General features: G+C 35.7%; 1 protein-coding gene and 1 pseudogene across 3 annotated transcripts in view; one reads left to right on the forward strand and one right to left on the reverse strand.

The window, feature by feature from the left end:
- Window positions 1–4,884: 4,884 nt before the first annotated feature.
- Window positions 4,885–21,454, reverse strand: part of TBX18 (T-box transcription factor 18) — a 30,206-nt gene continuing 13,636 nt past the window's right edge. For all 3 annotated transcript variants that reach the window (XM_063724892.1, XM_063724893.1, XM_009242046.4), the window contains exons 5-8: window positions 18,387–18,554; window positions 14,685–14,749; window positions 8,925–9,019; window positions 4,885–7,838 (exon numbers count right to left, since the gene is read on the reverse strand). In XM_063724892.1, coding sequence (XP_063580962.1) covers window positions 7,114–7,838; window positions 8,925–9,019; window positions 14,685–14,749; window positions 18,387–18,554 — 1,053 coding nt within the window. In that variant the 3' untranslated portion in view covers window positions 4,885–7,113. The remainder of the gene's footprint in view (window positions 7,839–8,924; window positions 9,020–14,684; window positions 14,750–18,386; window positions 18,555–21,454) is intronic.
- Window positions 17,173–17,271, forward strand: LOC112134020 (U6 spliceosomal RNA; annotated as a pseudogene).

Genomic DNA, 21,454 nt, shown 5'->3' on the forward strand with positions numbered 1-21,454 from the left:
CAAAAGTCCTTGAGTAAGTCCTTGAAAATAAGAAGGTGGGTGAAAAAGGACATCCAGGACTAAGAAAAAAAAATATGAAGAAAGACAAGGAAGCTTGAAAATGCTTTATGAAGCCTGCCAAGGGGACTGTCACTGAAGTTGCTGAAGCTTGTAGATGTCACTGAAGTTGTAGATGGGTCACAATGGTGACCTCTGAAGGTCACATGGGTCTCCACACAACTATCTCCTATTTGATCTCTAAGGACCTTCCAGTTCTATATTTTTATGTTTTTGTCTGTCTGTCTTCTTGGTATCCTCAAGGTTAAACTGAGTAGACCGCAAATATTTAAACATACACAATTTCTACTTCCTTTCTTCCCCATACACCAAGGTTATCAAACTTAGAAAGACAAAATGATCAAAAGCTACAACGGGTCCACCATAATGTTCATTCATTCTTGGCCAAACTTCCCCAAGGCAATGGACTACTAGGGCTTTGTACATTACTTGATAGAAGTGCCATTGTTTTTTTTTTTTTTGAGATGGAGTTTTGCTCTTGTAGCCCAGGCTGGAGTGCAATAGCACAATCTCGGCTCACTGCAACCTCCGCCTCCTGGGTTGAAGCTATTCTCCTGCCTCAGCCTCCTGAGTAGTTGGGATTACAAGCTTGTGCCCGCCTAATTTTTGTATTTTTAGTAGAGATGGGGTTTCACCATGTTGGCCAGGCTAGCCTCGAACTCCTGATCTCAGGTGATCCACCCACCTCCGCCTCCCAAAGTGATGGGATTACAGGTGTGAGCCACCGTGCCCAGAGATAGAAGTGCTTTTTAAGATTCTCTTTATTATTGCTGAATGAGAGCTTCAATTTTGTTTGAAAAACATATGGTTCAACAAATTTTCCCTTGAAATTCATTTAGGCAAATTAAGAAAAAGGAATCTGCAAATCTCTGCAATCCATTTCACCAAATACCTTTAAGAAAAATGTGCAGGAGTTTTCCCAAGCCCTACACAAGCACAGTTTTCCCTTCCTGCTATTAATAGAGAGATATCTTATTACAGTGCTGTAAACACAGCCAAATTCAAAAAAATGAATTTTAAATGATGTTAGGGTTTCCAAAGAAAACCACAAAACAAACTCAGAGTTAAGGCGATAATGCATCCCTGTTGTACCCTGGCACAAAAGCAAGCATTTTGCAGTGACCATCTGGGATATGTAACATAGTAATAAGGGTGAGGGCACCAACTCATAGAAAAGCCAAGAGGCAATAATTTTTTTTTCCTGCCAACTGTGATATATTGCAGTATGAATATATATATATACACATTTTTTTTTTGCCAGCAAATCAGCTTTTACAAGATGTTTGGTTATACCAACAGTGTTCTTCACTATTGTATCCCAAATGACTAAAATGATGCCAAGGAAATAGTCAATACTTAATATTTATTAATTTAATAAATATTGAAATTGCCTACCATTTCTTATGGTAATAAAATGTTTCTGATGCTTTGGAATCATTCTGTCTTCCTTTAAGATACTGAAGGAATCATTTATTTCTCCAAGACTATTCAGGTGTGTTGGGAAGAGGGATAATTTATCAAGTACTATTAAATTTATACACCTGAAAAGCACCTTCAAAATACATTTATATTACTACTACTACTACTACTACTGCTACTAGGAATGTCAAAAGGCTGATTGAAAGAGCTCATCAAAATGCTTTGGTCCTCACACCAAAGACATAAACAACAAAATTAAAAAAAAAATAGATAAATTGGACCTCTTCAAAATTAAAAGCTTCCATGCTGCAAAAGTCATAATCAATACAACTAAAAGACAGCCCAAAGAATGGTAGAAAATATTTGCAAATCATATATCTGATAAGAAGCTTATATCTAGAATATATAAAGAATTATTACACCTCAATAATAAAAAGATAACCCGATTAAAGAACGGTCAAAGGATCTATATAGATATTTCTCCAAAGAAGATACACAAATGGCCAATAAAGCACAGAAAAATATGTTCAATGTCATGAGTCATCAGGGAAATGCAAATAAAAACAACAATGAGACATCACACCCACTAGGCTGGCTGTAATAAAAAAGACTGATAATAACAACCGTCAGTGCAGATGTGGGGAAACTAGAACCCTCACACATTGCTGGTAAGCATGCGAAATGGTGCAAGTGCTTTGGAAAACAGTCTGGTGGTTCCTCAAAAGGTGACCTCAGAACCTTCCAACTCCACTGCTATATAGCCAAGAGAAATCAAAGTGTATGTATGTCTATACAATAACTTGTACATAAATTTTTATAGCAGCATTATTCATAACAGCTAAAAAGTGTCCATCAACTAACAAAGAGATAAACAAATTGTGGTAAATTGACACAACAAAATATTATTCAGCACTAAAAAGGAATGAAATATTAATACATGTCACGACATGAATGAACCTTGAAAACATTATGCTAAGTGAAAGAAGTCAGTGCCAAAGACCACATATTGTATAGTTCCCTTGACATAGATGTCCAGAACAGGCAAATCTATAAAGACAGAAAGCAGATCAGTGGTTGTCTAGGACTTGGTGATAAGGAAGGAATGGAGGGAAAAGGAAGATGACTAATAATGGGCATGGAGTTTTTTTGCAGTGATAAAAATGTTCTAAAATTGATTGTGGTGATAGTTACACAACTCTGTGAACACATTTGAAACCATTGAATTGTTCAATTTAAATAGATGAATTATATGGCATGTTAATTGTATCTCAATATAGGTGTTATTTAGAAAAATCTCTTGGTCTTTTTATTAAGTAATTCTAGTGATGTAATTAATATGATTTAAAAATATGGACATAGGATGTGTGTGTTGATTCAGCCTTGTATAAACTCAGTGAATTGCAGAGTAATAAACTGCCTTATATTATTGTATCTGAGTCTCAGTAGGAATAAAATTATTCAAAAAGACACAAGCGTTTTCTTGAGGATTTAAATGTATTTTGAATGGACTTGGAATGATCTCCATATATTATAATAGACTGCCATACTTATTTCAAAACAAAATAATTTAATGCCATGCAATTAAGAGCATCACGAAAAGGAAATTTTATTAATGTCTTTTACTATTCACTATAAAGTAGCAAATACGTTACTAAGTATAGCTTCCTTCTAACATTAAAATACTAAAATTTATCCTATAAAACTAAAGCACAGTTCCATTTAAAGGATAAATTTCACATAATTCAACAAATTGAAAATAATACTGATAGTGTTATATTCTTTGTAAAGCCACAGATACAGTATATATATATCCAAAAATAAACAGAATATATTCCAAAAGATATAATAGTTTTATAAAACTAGTTTCCCAATATTAAGCTAAATATTTATATAATAGGACCATATGAATTGGAAACTAAAAGGAATAGTAACAATTATCATCTCAGCCATTCCTTTCACACATACCAAAACTGAGACATAAAGCAGCTAATTTTTTTTACCCAAAATCATGATTGAGAAATCCATAGTCTGAAACTAAGTTCTCTAATTCCCAAGGAAATGTTATTCTCATCATACCAAAGTTCAACGAAAAGAAAGCACATTATTTGAAAATTTATCAGCATGTAGAGGGATACTAAGTTTATATATCTGTTGAATGTTTGTATACTTGAATATATTTGTCGATTTCTAGCACTGATAATTTTTAAGGTTTGAGCTCCTAGAATGCTGTAATCATGTATGAGTACTTAACTGCTCACATATTTAAACTTACTCTCAACTTATCTGAGCATTTCTTTTTATAAAGGATGAACAATGAGATTAAAACACAACATGGTAATAATTTAATACAATTAGTTCTTAAGGGAAAGCTTAGAAAAACCTTCATGTAGATAAGCCAATAAATTTCTCATGAGGAAATAACACTGTGTTACACTTTGCAACAAAGGATTCTTTACAAACCTCTCTAATGAGAGAGCATCAGGGCAGCATCCACCACCTCTACCAAGGTTCCTGAAAGAAGTTTATGAAATGATTATTTTTAATGCTCTGCACCAGGACTTCATGGGACACTGCAGAGTTTAGTTAGGGATCTCTCTTCTTGCACCTTCTCCTTCCCATACAAATCCTCCCAGAATTGTCCTGCTACAAAAATTACTTTTTCCTCTAAGTCAAACCTCCAGCTATCTCCAAAGCTGCTGTTTATTAATTTCACACTAAGGTGTGAGTTACTGGTAGGATTAAGTCTGGAGGGGTGATGAAGAGCTATTTACATTTTAAAAGTGAGGTTCTTTTTCCTCAAAATTTTGCTAATGGATGTAAAGAGTGAGTATGATCCTTCCTTATATAGGTTACACTGTGCCCCAACCTTCTCTGGGGGCCACCAAGGATTCCTGACCCCCTACATTCCAGAAATCAAGGGTCAGCAACTGGGTGCCTCACTTGTGAAAAGCTGTTGACCTCTGGAAGGCAGCTTGTAAGGAAGCAAGTGTTAATTTTCAAAATGTGACTGGTCTTGATAGCAGCAACCTCACCCCATCACAATGTCCCTTGGAATGTTTACTAGTCAAGGGGCACAGAAGTAATCTGTCATCACTAGTCAGTGGTGCAAGCCACTCATTCTTGTAACCTTGCCTTTCTCCCCTGGACCCAAAACAAAACACACCACCCCATCCCTTTCCTCTCACATTCAAATTTTCACGTGTTCAACATTTGTCAGGGCCTTCACCTTCAATGACATGGTCAACACACCAAGAAATCATATTTAACACATGAAACATGAACAGCAGGCCCATTTCTTTCTTCCATGTATTTGAGAGGTACAGAATTTGTGTTCTGGGTATGCCATGTGTGTGCTTATTCTTGGAACAATATTTTTAGACATTAAAATGATTACCCTCCAAAATCATAAAAGGTTTTAATAACACACTTTAATATAATTTTAAGTACTTTTTAATAAAATACAGATATATAATTATCAATGTATGCATATCATTTAATTCAGCAATAAAAGGCTAGTCTCTGAAGTGACATGGTGATTAATATTTACAGTAAAACCTAAAAAAAGCATTTGTACAATATTGCTAAAATTTTACCAGAAAAAAGATTAATAAAAAATTATACTCATATTGTGGTATCATCTGAAATTATCATCAGCAAGAAGGAAAATGCTCTTGTTAATACATAAGGGTATAGAGCATTACTTTCCATGTTTTTTCAAGATGGAAAACTCTCTGTTCTTGAATTATACACCAAGCACTATGGCTGAGATGGACTCATTCTTAACCCCTTTCCCCAGATCTTTGTCAAGCTATTAATGCCATACCCAAACATCTTACATAGATCCACCTACTACAAATATTTCATGTCCCTTTATGCTAGTTTTAAATTAAAAAATTTAATACTAATTTGATGAACTGTTAAGGAATCCAAAAGGAAATTTGTTAATATGTATAAACAGAGTCACATCCTGTGCAAATTCAACAGTATATCTCCCTAAGTATCTAACAAATTGTGTTGTTTCAAAGTGAAACAGCAAATCAGGAGTTGTACCCTTTCCCCACCAAATCCAGGAATGAGTTAAAGCAACTCTTTTTAGCAGTGAGAGGAAATCATGCTCTTTTGCTTAAGATACATGAAATGTAATGAATGGGTCAATGCACAGACATGTTATTTTACTTTCTCCTCAGAAGGGGAATGTGCCTCATCATGTATTCTTAGCCTTTTTTATTTATCTCACACTGTGCTCTCAAAGTTACTTGTTTTTAACTCTTCAATCATGCATATATTATTTTAGGAATTAAAAAATTTAATACTGATTTTAATTTCTCCAGTTCTGACGTTACAAATTCTGTTGAGGTTAAAAGTTTTATAGTTCCTTTATCATAATTAGTATCTTCCTTCTTAGTCCTCCAAGAGGGTCTTTATAGTAATGGGCTTTGGCCTTTGCACTATAGCTCCCAAAAGACAGATTGCTGGAGATAACCCACTGAAATTCCTCACCGCGTTATTTAACACCAGACAGGCCTAGGAACTATCTGTTTTGGGAAAGACTCAGGCAGACATAAAGGGGAAAAGGGTTCAATGTGTAGGAATTACAAGATATAAATAAGTAGCATAAATGCATTTTTTTACTTATATACTATGGGTCAGGAAGCTTAGAGCAAGATGGAAAAAATATTCTAAATTTAAAAACAAACGATACAAAAACATAAGGTATAGTTAACAATAGTATTACTCTTGATTTAAAAGACAGACATTTCTCATTGGAACCAATGAATCTGAGGTGGATTTATTTTCCTTTTGCCATTCCACTCATATCACATATTCCTCCCCTGGTGAAAATTGGAATTTAAAAATGTTTATAGAACATTCTTTAACAGTCTATTTGATAACTAAAATAAGCAAGAAATCGAAAATACTGGAAATTTCTTCTCTACAGATGAATAAGAACCTCTTATGTGCCCAATGGAAAGTGTAAAAAAAAATCACAAGCCTCTCCTTTACCTTCCTTAAGAAAATAACAATTATTATGGGTTATGATTTTTTTATAGACCAAAGGTCATATGGTATCTGTGGTAAATAATAAGCAGGAATGAAAAAGCTGATCCTTCATGATTAAATACCTCAGAACTAACACTAAGACTTCAACTTGCTTTTGTATTTAAATTCTTACACCGTGCCCAAGAATAACAGAAATCACAAGACTCTACATGCTGGTTACTGCTGGTTATCAACACATCAAGTATGAAACCGTTTAGAGCATTTTTCTGATAAATTAAGTTATAAGTGTTCATCTGGATAGTATCATTGCCAAGTTTTAAGTTTACCACCTTGTTTTTAAAAGAGTCTGAGAACTTTGCTTAAACATACTACACGCATGCCAATACTCTGTGCAACTGGATGAAGCAGGGGAACAATAGGGGCTGTGATACTCCATGTGCTATGTATATACAGCATACATATATACCATAGATAATTACACTCTCACCATGATAAAGTCAAAAAACCCAGTGAGCTTTCTTTTTCTATTATATGTACATTTTATAAACCACAGAGAGTTTTTTTCCACATAGCTTTTAAAAAAGAAAAAGAAAATACGTTAGACAGATCCAAATGTCATTTAACTTAAAGGCTTCATCAGACCATATGTGCAGATACTTGAGATGATGACAGAGTTAAGCTTCCTAGGGTCCTAGAGTCAAAGAAACTCTGCTGACCCCCACTGCTAAGCAGGTGCACTCCTTCCACAGGGGGCAACATCTGCCGATCCGTCATGGTCCCACTCGGTGAGGACCCCAAGAAACTTCCTTGGGAAGAAACAATTTTCTCAGGACTGGCAGCCAGTTTGGGGGATGTGGAGAAGTTATATCCATATAGTGCACAGGGGCTGTGTAATCTAAAAGTATTATAGGAACCCTGATGGGTCTGGTTAGTGGCAAAGGCGTTGCTGGAGGGTGATGGCATGATATACTGGAGCTGGGGGGACATTCCCGAAATCTGCATGGATAAGCTGGTCTGTGGGCAACTGAAGGTGTCCCCGTCAGTGCCACCCATGGACATGTTCACGGAGGTGCTGCTGCTCACGCCCACATAGGAGGGAGTCCTGGGCGGGGCGAAGGTCTCACCAGCCTGGTTGGTGAGCCTGTTGTAGGTCTCTGCCAAAGACGTGCTGTATCGGTTGAGGGTGAGGCCTGAGCGGGCACAGGCAGAATAGTCAGCAGGGGCCAGACTACACAGCTGGCTGGTGTTGGGCCCCAGATGGAAGGCAGGAGAGGAGCAAGAGGAGCCAGACAAAAGGTGAGGGTGAGTGGCAGGAACGCCATTCCCAGTACCTTGGAGCAAGGTGGAGGAACTTGCATTGCCTACAAAAGAAGTTGAAATGTAAAGAATGACTCCACAGTCATCCTTTCCTTTCAATTTTGCAAATATGAGCTAGACACAGCTTGTTACAAGGCAAGGGTTGGAGGAATGCTACAGAGATGAAAAGGAGATGGTCTCAGCTTTCAAGGAATTATCTGGTTGAAAAATCTCATTTCCAATTAGAAAACAAGTTGTTGAATCACATGCTAACACAAGAGCAGAGGTCCAACAAATCAACAGTCCTGTGAAACTTAGAGAGGGTAGTTAACCCTGTGTCCAACCAATGGCAGTGATGGTGCCCCCTCTGGATCTGCTGGCAGATTGCTGTTTGCAAACTTGACAGAACTTAAGGGGAGAGGAGAATTCCAAAGGGCTGGACAGGTTGTAAAACCTTCATTGCTCTATTGATGGTGTTTTATATAGTGTCTCAAAATAATACAAAAGCCCAATCCAACCAATGATAATTATCTGAAACCCAGAATAGTAAATTCTCACTGGAATCTGGGCAGGATGGTGGTAAAAAGCCTGAATATAGGAGTGAGCTGAGAGTGTTACCTATGGAGCAGACCAGAAAGGAAGCAACATCGCTTTCCATGCAGTTCCCTCTGAGGAGAAATCAGCCCTGGGCTGCTGAGAAATATTCAGAGATGAGCCCAGGAGGGTCTGCCTGAATGTGCCTGACCTTCTCATCATTAACCCAACAGGAGAACCCTGCCCAGAGGCAATTCTGCTGAAGAAAGAAAACAAACAAGATGTGAAGAAAGGGTGGACTGGGGGCACCATCAACAATTTCTTGTGAAGAGGACCTGGCATCAGAGCACCTCTAATTTTAATACGAGATTTAAGGATGAGGTAAAGGTCATGAAATATATAAACAGCCTAAGACGTCTAAGATTTAATCTGTGACCATAAGAGCCATTTTTTCCTGATCCATCCCCATACCATGCAGAAGACAGATGGAATCTGTAGGACAATGTTGGTGATGAGGTCATTATTGTAAGTATAAATAATGACTTGTACACTTTTAGTGCCTGAGTTTCTAGGCAGGAATAGGCTGTATATATGACCCAGGAGACTTTGTGAGTTACCTTGCTTGGGAATTCCAGGGATATCTTCAAAGGTCAGAGTCCGTAGTGATGGTCGCCAGAATGCATATGATTCCACCAAGGCTTCCAAACCCATTCTAAATGGAAAGGGTCAGGATAGGGGTGGACAAAAGAAGTCTAGTTAAGAGCATTTGGAGCTTTTACCAGCAGCAAGCATCTCAAAACAACACTGGTATTGACAGTACCCCCACGTTGTCCGGTTAGGAGCTTGCCACTGGCAAGAAGAAATGCTTCAGCAATGCGCTAACAACATTCTGTTACTAGCAGCAGGAGAGAACTGAAATCACCCACCCAAGATGCCTGTTAATGTTCTCAGGAAAACTCAGCTGACCTGAGGGGTGAAAAGCTGTTCCCTTGGGCTAAGGAGCTGAGATGAAGAGAGTCCATCCTGGCTGCTGTGAGTCCAAGGCTCTGCTGTGATCTGGAACACACCCTCTCTCCTTGTCCTGTTACTTCTCCCTCTAAGTGAGGAAGGCATTGCCACAAAAGCACATTCCTAGAAAATCAGCTCTTTTCTAAGAGGCATTACTGCCCATCATTTGGTGCCTCAGCAGCCAGCTCAGGGAAGCACTCATCCAAAGAAGATTGACTTCTCTCTCAGGAGCACAATCTCTACCACACCCATTGTAGCCAGGCTGGGCTCCCACCAGTAACAGGAGGGCCATGAAGAAACGGCACTGGCCTCTCCCTGCAGTGTGTGGAAGGAGAGCAGGAAGGTGACCTCACAGGGCTATCTAGTATATAGAGTTACTATTAAATCACAAATTATTTTAAAACCCTGAAATACACTTAATGAATGGATACTTAAAGAGACAGGATAAGTTTCATATAGACTATTTACATGACATATGTATATTTTAAAACAAGGGCAACTACTCTAAATACATATATCAACCGTCTCCTACCATGAATGATTCAGAGACTTCCCCTCTGTATTCAAGTGACTAAGTCCTCTGGGTTCTGGGAATGAGGCCATTCACTCAACTAAATCATTCTCAAGACAGCCTCATCTGAGACCTCATCACTCTTCCTTCAACCACCTCAGCCGTAAGTAATTTGTTGATCTAGATAACATTACACTTTTCATGAAACCTGTAGCTCCACTGTAGAAAATACTTGCTTCCTGGGATGTCCAATAATAGACATCTCCTTTAATAGTTTGACTCAAGGTGCTACCACCTCTGGAGTCCCTGCACCCCAAGTCATAACCTGCAAATTAAGACTAGAGGAATCCACCCCAGAGAGTCACACCACATACACAATATGGTGAAAGCTCTCTAAACACCAGAGGTAAGTGATTTGTGCCGATAAAACTCTTACACTACTTGTCCATCTGTTCCAAGGCTTCACACACAGAATTTACTTCCTTAGAGTGTTCAGGGTATAGTCTCTGTTAATTGATTTCTGTACTCACTCTGGAGGAATATGCCTACCCCATCTTAGTGACAGAATGATGTAGCTATGCATGTGTGGAGGGTTGGTGTGTATACATGCACAGGCTTGTATGCACAAACACACCTCATGAGGCTGCACATAAGCCTGACTCATCTCTTAAGTCACAGGCTCTGGGGGTGCAGCTCTGAGAGCACTTCAAAGAGATGCCTGCAGCCCCAGAGGGGATAGTGCAGGATTGCCAAATAAAAGAGCGGAGCACAGAGGGGAACTGCACCTGCTCTACCTGGCCTACCCTGAGAGAGAACAGAATCTGGCTTCTGATGTAATCAATGTGCCACAGAGAGAGAATTATTTAGTGGTACGGATACTAGATTGGGGTCAGAAAGACTGCACTGGCACTGCAACTCACTAAAACTCATTGTCTGACCTTAAGTAAATTTGCTAATCTCCCTGGACTTCAGTTTCTCACAAAGAGAGGATGAGATTACAAAAGGTCTGAAACCCTTATTAATCCTAACATTGTTTCATTCTAAGAGATTTTTTTTCCAAACCAGTCATCATATCTGTGGCCAAACTACAAGCCAAATCCAAGTTCATGCCACTTGATAGTATTTTCTGTACTAGTGTATTGATTTCTGGGCAGTTTGGCAGACGTGGTCAGTTCCAAACCCCATGTTGCCTGTGGGTGTGTTTAACCCTGGACTAATGAACTCTGGGTCCTGTTAGCTGATCATCCTCTATTCAGTTTATACCAATACTGAATTTTGTGACTTTCTAGAAATACAACTATTTTAAATGCAAAAGAATGTTAAGACACAGCTTAATATAAAACAGCTTCTTATTACCACATAGATGAGTTTGAGTAATTGTAGTTTTAAATATTAAAAATACTAAAGTGATTATAGAGCAGTCTTGAGGGAAGTTTACTAAGATAATTAACAAGCAACCACTGGACTTAGAAACCGACTACAGAGATGTATCTTACTGCATTATTTGCTTTAGCAGTGTAAACTTTATTATGATTCAAATACGAATCCATAAACTAAATTCTTAGGGAGAAGTTATTGATGAATCACAAATATATAACCCTAAGCTTTAAAGAGATGCTGTGAAGGCGACATATCCGCAAGTGATCTGATTTGGAGTAATCGATATTTTTCCTGAGGCTGCTGTTTCACACTACAAGTTCCAGAAAGGATTTTAGATATTTTGCAGGAAACAGTTATAAAATATTTATTAGCTGAATCTGGACATTTTTTAAAAAGCCTTCATTTTCTCCAGTAATGGAGACCTTTCCTGCCTAGTTAAAGAAAAGATAAAAGGCACCTCCTGCAGGAGTGCAGCCAAGGTGATAATTTATACAAGATGCCTTTGAACAATTTCCACATTTTATCATCGCCCTAATTTATGCTATCAAATGGCCAAGTTTATTTAGTAAAATGGTTATGTTTTTCCTGAAGTATTTAAAGAGAAGAAATTTTTGTACCTTCCTGAGTAAAAAATTTTATAGGGTCAAACCTAAGGCCTAACTGAAGAATGAAACTATTCTCAGCACATAAATTCTCTCTCACATAGCAAATGTCTTGCAGGAGAGCTTTTAAGGGCCGAAGCTACTGATTCCTGTAAAATAGGCTGTGGAGCCATAAATAGCCAGAAAAGGATAATTTTTAATTAAGGCAAATTGTTTTATAAAGTTTAAACAATCACAAGTCTATGTTTATTTCTTGTCCTGGTCAATTTGTATATTTCATGTACAGGGTCGGGGAAATAAAAATAGAATTTGTTTTAAAAAAACACTAACAACAGCACAATAGAACCAGGGGTAATAAAGAAATATGTTAAACTTTTTCTCATAGCCTTACTCCTCTACTAATATAATTAAAAAATCATGCCCCTTCATGCCCATGCTCTCCAAACAACCGTGCCCTCCACCAAGTCTTACATATAACTTGGTCTTTTTTAAAGGAAACTAATACACAAGTTAGAAATGTTCACTTATGTAATTCAGGTGACTGAATTATCTCTTCTCCAAATGTGTCTTTTGCATTTGTCAACGGAAAATGTTACAATCAGATTTTTAAATAGAGGAATAATGATTTATAGATATTTAGCATTCCAAAGTGAGAAGTATTAGTAAATAGCTTGTCTATAATAAGCAAGAGAGTTTCAGCAAGGAAAAAAGTTGAAACTTTATTTCACTAGCAAGAAAGCCATATATAGGCTCAATGTGCTTTTCATGTACTATAATATTGTTTAAACACTTGTAACAAAATAAAAATTTTAAATTTTAACAAAATCTTAAAAGCATTAAAACATAATTCACTGTCTTCTGTATGTTCCTCCAAAATTTTTAAAGTTTTATAGTCAGGGAAGAAATAGTAACAAGCACCATGGATGTCAGGCTTACATACTCCTGAAACAGCCAAAAGGATAGAAAAATCCATATCAAAGCTAGCTTTTTGAACTCACCATATCAAACAATAGGCCTAGTATTTTATATTCAACAACACCACTGTCTTTTTCACTGACCAAATTTAAGTATCCAAATGTATTTTCATTATGCTGAATATCTAGAATTCTTCCTGAAAACTTGTCATATGCATCTATCATCTCACTTCTTGTAGAGGTTCGTTCACTATTACCTGTTCAAAATATAAAGTATTTTAAAAATATTTTAAATTTATCCCTTCAAAAATGGACTATATACAAGCATGTGACCCCTGAGTCAGTAGCAGTGAAGTCTTTGCTAGAGCAATTGATAGCTTGGATATAGTTGCTAGTTGCATATTCTTCAAGCCTGAATATTTCTCTCTTGGAATTTCAGTGTTTTAATAAATTCTTTTTCTGGTTAAGAAAAAAAACTGAAAGTAATAGAAGACTCTTAAATGGACAAATACTATTCTGCTATAACAAAAATCACAAAATAATTCCATCAGAGCATTTGCCAAGGTAGAAGAGGAGTCATCCCAAAGATTCTCTTCAGTCACCTCACTAAGTGGCCATCTCCAGTTATTAAATGATGGTTCAATTTGCATTTTAATTTTCAGAAACATCTCTGAAAAACAAGGTTAACCAGGAGCTAACAAAACAAAAGACAAGCAATTTTTTTCTCTACATTGAAACACACATTTAAAAAACAAAATAATTTCAATACAGCAGACAACTTTCATGTGATAGGAATATCTGCAAACTTTCCTACAGAGTGAAAATTTCAGAGGGAAGCCCTGCTATTAGTCTTCCTGATCTACCTGCACTAAGTTGAAGGCTACTCTACTCTCAGTGCATTTTAGCTGCATTTCAGTCCTCATGTTGCATGGTGTTTCAATGATGCCACTGCATATAAAAATGACATCACATCTCTGCAAGCACTTGAGTGTATTCTGAGAAAAGGTCTCTGTCACCCATCTTGTCCAATTAATCAACTGAAAGAACTAAGAATCTGGATTGTTTTCCCTCTAAAATTTCAAATGGAACTGTCTCTAAAATAATTGGGGATTTTCAAGGAGTATTAGAATAATTTCAGGAGTAAAGTCATAAAGATTTTTCAAACACTTCTTTTTAAAAACAAGCTGCTTTTAAAAACATTTAAGTAGAAGCCTTACTCTGAAAAGGCATTTGCAGAACTGTAGTCTATTATTACTCTCTATTACTACTTACTAACAGTTACTTTAGAAAATGTTGTACTGAACTATATTGGAGTAGAGTCATATCAATAAATTCAAAAACCCTTTGGCACATAGAGTAGGTGATCTGCTTTTTGATAAAAGTAAGAGTAGAATTCATTATTGTGGCTCTACCACTTAGTACAAACACCACAAAACATGAAACAGAAAAAATAAACAAGTGTGTGGCTGTCAGCAGAGCCAAGACAAATTTGGAAACTAAAGAACATCAGCTCTCTTGGCAATGGAGAGTAGTTTCATATTCCAGCTGGAAATATGACTTAACGAAAGACCATATCATACTCCACAGACAATATCAATAGATAGTTGCATCATCACTAAAGAAATTTTAAACCAATAGTAGAGGCAGAGAGGATATTTAATTAGGATACTGAAGCCTCTGTGCCTGTAAGGGCAGGTTTCTTCAAGGCTCCTTCAAAAACAGCATGCAGTGTACATCCTGAGAGCTTCCATTTTCAGCTCAGCAGCGCACATGAACTTTCACCTTAGGGTAGGTCACACCATTACACTACAAAAATAAGTTATCTCCGAAGCACAATGGTCCTCATCAGAAATGATTTCAATATCGTATTAGTAAATTTAGCCATTTACTTTGTAATAGAAAATTCATAATAAAATATCAAATATATTTATCATAACCAGAATGGTCTTCACTAAGACCCACCTGTTGCGCCCAGAGTCTCGGAAGCCTTTAGCAAATGGATTCCTATCTATCTTCAGGCGAGTAATCTGCAGAGTAGGAAAAAAAATTATCAAATCTTACATAAATGTCAAGCAAGATTTTTACTTGGTTGCAAAACTACAATGAGTCAAAAATTAACTGTTAGAGGACTCTATTGTATACACCTCTTTTATTCCCCAAGTATTTTAATATCCTAGCAGTAAAGCTAAGGAAAATTTCAGATATCATCTAGAACATTCATCTGCTCTAAAAAAGATACTTCACTCCTTTTCAATCTGCATTAATAGATATAAGTTAGTTTTGTTTTTTAATATTTCTGGAAAAGGAGATTCTGAATCATCTGTTGGTAACTTGCCCTGTAATTGACAATTCTCTCTGAACTGAAGTTCTTCCCTTTAACTCTGAGATGTGGTTTAATCCTGTTTCTCTCTCAATAAAGGTAATGAGGAATACCTCGTATCCAACTTCTATTTAACAGCCATTTAAATGTTGTTAAGCTCCTACACAGCTTTCTCTTCTTTAAAATTAGGTAATAATGTACACATTCCTTTAATTTTCTGTATCTGTATTTTTCTTTGTTTCTCCTTTAATATTCTTTGTGGCTTTTATCTGAAAGTTTTATTATTTTATCTGTGGAGTCCTAACCTGGTCAGAGAACTACAGTGAATGTCTAACCAGAGGTAACCACTACTTGAAGGTTCTAATGACATCAAATCTCATACTAAATGGAGTAAAAATAAATGGTGCTTTCACTTTAACTTTCTTTCAAAATAAATTGTACTGTGTTATATGGAGGTACACAACATACTATGAAATATGTATAGGTAGTGAAATGGTTCCTATATATGATGTTTTAGTTTTAACAAGAATTCTAATTTGTTGACTCATAACCAACTTTTTGCCCACTAAGACACCAAGATTTAGGGGGAAATTTTTTACAAATGGTTTAATCATCTCCATTAATAGTTTTTTTAGTTATGCCATCCTGAACTTGACACTAATAAATACCATCCCATCTGCTTATTACCAGATCTCTACTTTGCCCAGAGGAATTTACAGCCTATTTTCTAAGAGACACATCATGTTTTGGCTTCTAAATTCCTGGGCTTAATGAACTCTACAAAGTTAATGAACATACTTCTAATTGCACCATCTTGGCTAAGGACAAAAACTGTTAAATAAAAGTCATCTGCAGTCCCCCTACATTGCTTGTGCACGCCCTCCAGTCAGCCACGCAACACTTAAGACATATGTGTTCCATATGATGTTATCTTAGTATGTGGATAAAACTACATTATAAATGATATAATGAAAGGGTTTGCTAATTAAGTCATCATGTCTGCCACTCTGCCATTGAAGGAATTCTTCTTTACAGATCAATATAGCTCAATTTTCTGTTTATTTTAATAATGTTTAAAAACATTAAGCAATGTAAATGTTCATTTAAAATATTGTTTTTTAAAAAGTACAGATTTATATAATGGTGCCTTGTTAAAACAGAGACATAACACAATTGCTACTATCATCATTTTTATTACTAACATATGTATTGAGTGCATAAAATATACACTGTGCTAAGTTTTCGGCATACTACTCATTTAATTACTAGAGCAACTTATGTATAGCTATTATCTCAGTTTTGTGTTTTATTTTAAAATGAAGCTTAAGTAAGCCAGGACCACAGGCTGCAGAGCTCTTGCTATTAACCACTAATCTGCTTACAACGTTCCGATAAGTTCTTAAAAATAGTAGCCAGGAAACTAAAAAGTAAATGTCATTGCATGTTATCATTATCAATTTCTCCTCTAATCTGTCCATCATCTTAATCAACTTCTCAATGTTCACTAATTTGTGTTAATCACAACATGTGCCAAAAGCTGACTGCATTGCACTTACTGTACCACAGAGGGTGGAAGAAAATATGCAAACAGCACAGTTAATTTGTGTGTAAGAGAGAGACAAAAAGAGAGGAAGAGAGAAAGAGACGATGAATTGAGATTGTTAAAAGAATACTAAATACCTCTGCTATTTTCTCATGTATTACTTTTTCTCCCAAAAAATCGTTTTCTGTCCCTAATATATTTTAATATATTAAATATATAATTATATCTCATATAATATACTAAATATAATTATAATATATTAAGTATATTATAATTATATATTATATATTTAGTATATTATATAATATATTATTGTACAGTATATTATACTATTTATATATTTATATTGATATTTATAATTTTAATATATAATGTATTATATATTATATATAAATATATATTTAATATATTAAAATTATAAATACATTTATTTATAATTATATACATTATAAATATATTTATATATAACGTATATATACCTTATATATTTATTATATTAAATAGATTAAAATTATAAATACATTATAATTATATACTAAACATATTACATGTTATATATAATACATTAAATATGCTATATTAAATATGTTTGCTTCAGCAGCACATATACTAAAATTGAAACAATACAGAGAAGATTAGCATGGTCCTATATTATATCTATTAGCATAGATAATAAATAAATTATATTATTAGCATGGTCCTATATTATATCTATTAGCATAGATAATAAATTATATCTATTAGCATAGATAACAAATATATTATCTATGGATCTTTTAAAAATTACATTTCATGTTCCTTCCTAAAAGCTTCTAAAAGAGTGGCAACATGAGTGTGAGATGACAGGACAGCTTCGGTTGTGAGACTGATGTCTCCATACGGATAAGAGCTATTGAGCCTCTCAGCCCAAAGAACACATGGGATAGGATCCAAATCTTCTAAGAAGCTTTAAAACAACAGAAACCACAACAGAGAGATTTAAAAGCCTTAAATTTGTAATTGAAATGTATATAAATGTAAAGAGAAATGGAGACCTAAAACAATTCTGCTGACCACTGAAATTAAAAAAAAAAAAAAATCTACCACAGGCCACATTGGCTTATATTACATGGATATTTCTTATGAAAACCAGCTGGAATTCCAGCATGGATTACATATTGCCTCTGATTCAATTATCTACCTGACACACATAAACATAGCCTTAGAGAAATATATACATTTACCCATATAGAAAGGAAATATTTCACTTCTCAAACTATTTCTAACTTTGTGAAATGAGTATTCTACCATTGCTGATCTCTCAGACTATAAGCAAGTTTATCATCTTCTATCACAATTAAAGCATATCTTGAAAGAAATAGCCCTTTTGTATATGTACCAAAATGACTATACAGGATAAATGTTTCTGAACTATTTTTAGAATATATTTTAAAAATAAAGTGAGCTATCAAGTCCCATGCTCTCTTATACAATTCATTTTTAATATTCTACATGTCTATTTTTTAGGCAATAAAAATACATTCTAATTTTAATTATGATATCATAATTCAATAGCTCAAAATGGAAAGTAAACCTACACTGCCGGTCACAAGACGTGGTTTGTCTAAAGAAGTCAACATTAGAGCAGACTTACTTGGAAAATCATGGATAAAGAACTGTTATTCATACATATACACTTTGAATGTCATATATGGCAAATGCTTTATGATAATTCATAACATTTAGAGTGAGAAGGATAGCTAACTTTCTCTCTTCACCTGAAATGAAAAGTCTACAAAGATTCCAATTCTGAGAACAATACCTGCTGATTCTGATAGGCAGTGACGGTTGTGAAAACAGTTTCTGGAAAGGAGAATGCCTTTACTCCCTCTCCAGATGGAACAGGCTTGATGGGAGAAAGATCGTCTCCACAGTCTTTACGGATGACGTGCACTCGCGGTTGGTATTTGTGCATAGAATGAAGAATAATCTATATCAAAGAAGGAAAAGCCAAATTTATCAGAAGCCTCTGCCCAATCTCAACACCATGACTAAATATTTAATGTGTACAATCAATTCCAATTGGAAATAATTTCCAAGGATGCAGAGGTGTCAATTTAATAAGAAATATCAGAACTGGAGAAGGAAGGCTAAGAAGTTATTTGTAAAATGTACATAAAAATACAAAATAAAAAGCACTATTTTAGTGAAACCCTGTGTACAACCATGTGAACTTAATTCAAATTTTCTGTTGCTAAAAACACAGGAATAAATTAATAAGCATTTTATTTATAATGAGCCCAATGGAACACAGAGTCCAAACCAATAAAACTACAAATGAGACTGAAATCATCATTTAAATTGTACCACACCCATCCCCTAAAAAATAAGTATTCACAGACAAGGTTTTTTTCAGAGGAAATGTTTCCCCAATTCGTGACTACATATGTCTATTCAAGGGCAAAGGGAATTTTAAGGACATTCCAGCATCTGTTTTTTGTGTGGCTCACAAAGTCTCTGGTTTGCTGGGAGCACCCAGTGTCTGTGCCTCTGTCACAATGAGGCTTCCATTACTCAGACTGCAGAGAACAGAAAAGCTGGCCCTCTCAGATGCTGCTGGGGAAATCTGATAATATGGTTCAACTATCTTCTACTCAATGATTCCACATCTGAGAATTTATCCTAAGGAAATATTACAAATTCAGAAAAGCTTTTCATGTACAAAGACGGGCATCAGATTATTTATAACAGTAGAAAAACTATAAACCACTTACATATCCAACATGAGTAAATTAGTTAGGTGAATGAAATCCACACAATGAAATACAGCATTATTTTTTTTTTTACCATATAATGAAATAATACTTTTAAAATCTTAAATTTAAAAAATGACCTAAATTGTTTATAAGCTTGTTAAAACTACATAAAAATAGAGTAAAAATGACCCATAGAAAGATATAAACAGTGATTGCCTCTAGATGATGGAATTGTGAGTGAATTTTTTCTTCTTCTTTATATGTTCTATGCTTTCAAGGCTGATGGGGTAGGGTGAAGAAACAGCTTCATCCAGGGGGATTTTCTGTTTGCTGCTGGGATTCCATATTCAGGTACTCATTAAGGAGTTTCCTTAAGAAACCTGTATCTTTCCTGAGCTATAAGATTTGAATTCAATTTCTGAGCCATTATGAATTTATAGAAAAGAAAAGTCTTAGGGAAATGTAGTGGGTTGGCCTGCCTTGTGTTTATGACGTGGGCAGTTTAATAAGACACATTCAGAATATTTGGTCAGCCCAAACATAGATTGTCCTACATCTGGAAAGTGTGTTTGCTGCCACAAAAAGATTCTTTACTTTCTGGCAGCTCTGTGGCTAAGATTTTTTTTTTTTTTTTTTTTTTTTTTTTTTACCCTGCAGTTTTCCTTCTATCAGTGAAAGAAATGCCTAGATAGCACATGATCATGCCAACCAGACACACTAGGAGAGGAAGCATGAGTGTGAGGAAAGGACAACAGGGGAAAACAGCCCTCATAATCACCTGAGGACACACGCAAATCTGCAATCTCAAGAAAATTCTCTTTCCAGAATTCTAGAAATTCTGGAAATTTCTCTTTGCTCTATTTAAAGGGAAGAATTTTAATGACCCATTAGTGACTTATGAAATCAACATGAAGGGTTGTAACCAGAAATTTTTTAAATAAATAAAAGTACAAAATAAAGTAGAAAATAAAATGTATAACTTGCTGTTAGGTAGAAAGTTTGAAAAACACAGAAGCAACATTTAATTCTAATGGTTCGAATGATCAGCACACTCTAAACAGATTTTTAGTGAATATAGAATATTTTTATTTTCATTTCTTTTGTATATTACCTGAGTAATATGTTCACTAATCCTCATTTAAAAAGGTATAATCGGCCGAGCATGGTGGCTCACGCCTGTAATCCCAGCGCTTTGGGAGGCCGAGGTGGGTGGATCACGAGGTCAAGAGATCGAGACCATCCTGGCCAACATGGTGAAACTCTGTCTCTACTAAAAATACAAAAAATTAGCTGGGCGTGGTGGCACGTGCCTGTAGTCCCAGCTACTTGGGAAGCTGAGGCAGGAGGATAGCTTGAATCTGGGAGGCAGAGGCTGCAGTGAGCCGAGATCACGCCACTGCACTCCAGCCTGGTGACAGAGCGAGATTCTATCTCAAAAAAAAAAAAAAAAGGCATAATCTAAATCTAAGTTTATGTTCTTCGAAGCACAATATCTCAGCAGGGTTGAAAGGTATCTTGCAGACATATGGACCCAGTAGATATTCTTTTTCAGAACTATATTAGGAAAAAGGAGTCGGCAAGATGGATTCTGAGGTCTGTTTACCGCCCTCCAATTAGAGGTGCTTCGCTTCCCTGTTTGATATGCAGGGTTCTGTGTGACATTACATTAGATATATTTAAGTCTGAAAAAACTGACATTAATACTCCAATTTATAGATAGAAAACTAAGGTCTACACAAGCAAGAGACTTCTGAATCCTCAAGGCTGAACCTGGAAGCTGGGTCCCTTGGCCCATGCTCGTCCTCCCACCACCACGTTCATGTGCATTCATTATAAATTCATATTTTTTGGGCAGGCATCATCACAGGGCCAGGCCCAACAAAGGAAACACAAGAAAGGGTCTCAGCCTATAGAAGCAGTTAATTAAGCCCCACCTGGTGTCTCATTAGTTAACATACTCTTTAACACACTCTTTTAATATAAATATAAAACAGCAAATGACCAATCATATCATAGCAACCATTAATGTTAACTCTGCTTTGCCCTCTCCCTCTTTATTTAATTAATTTATCTCATTAGAAAGTGATAGTCACTTGATATTTTGGGGAGTAGGGGAGTTTAAGGGAGAACCTTT

This window comes from Pongo abelii, chromosome 5 (genome assembly GCF_028885655.2).
Source record: "Pongo abelii isolate AG06213 chromosome 5, NHGRI_mPonAbe1-v2.0_pri, whole genome shotgun sequence".
NCBI classification, from domain to species: Eukaryota; Metazoa; Chordata; class Mammalia; order Primates; family Hominidae; genus Pongo; species Pongo abelii.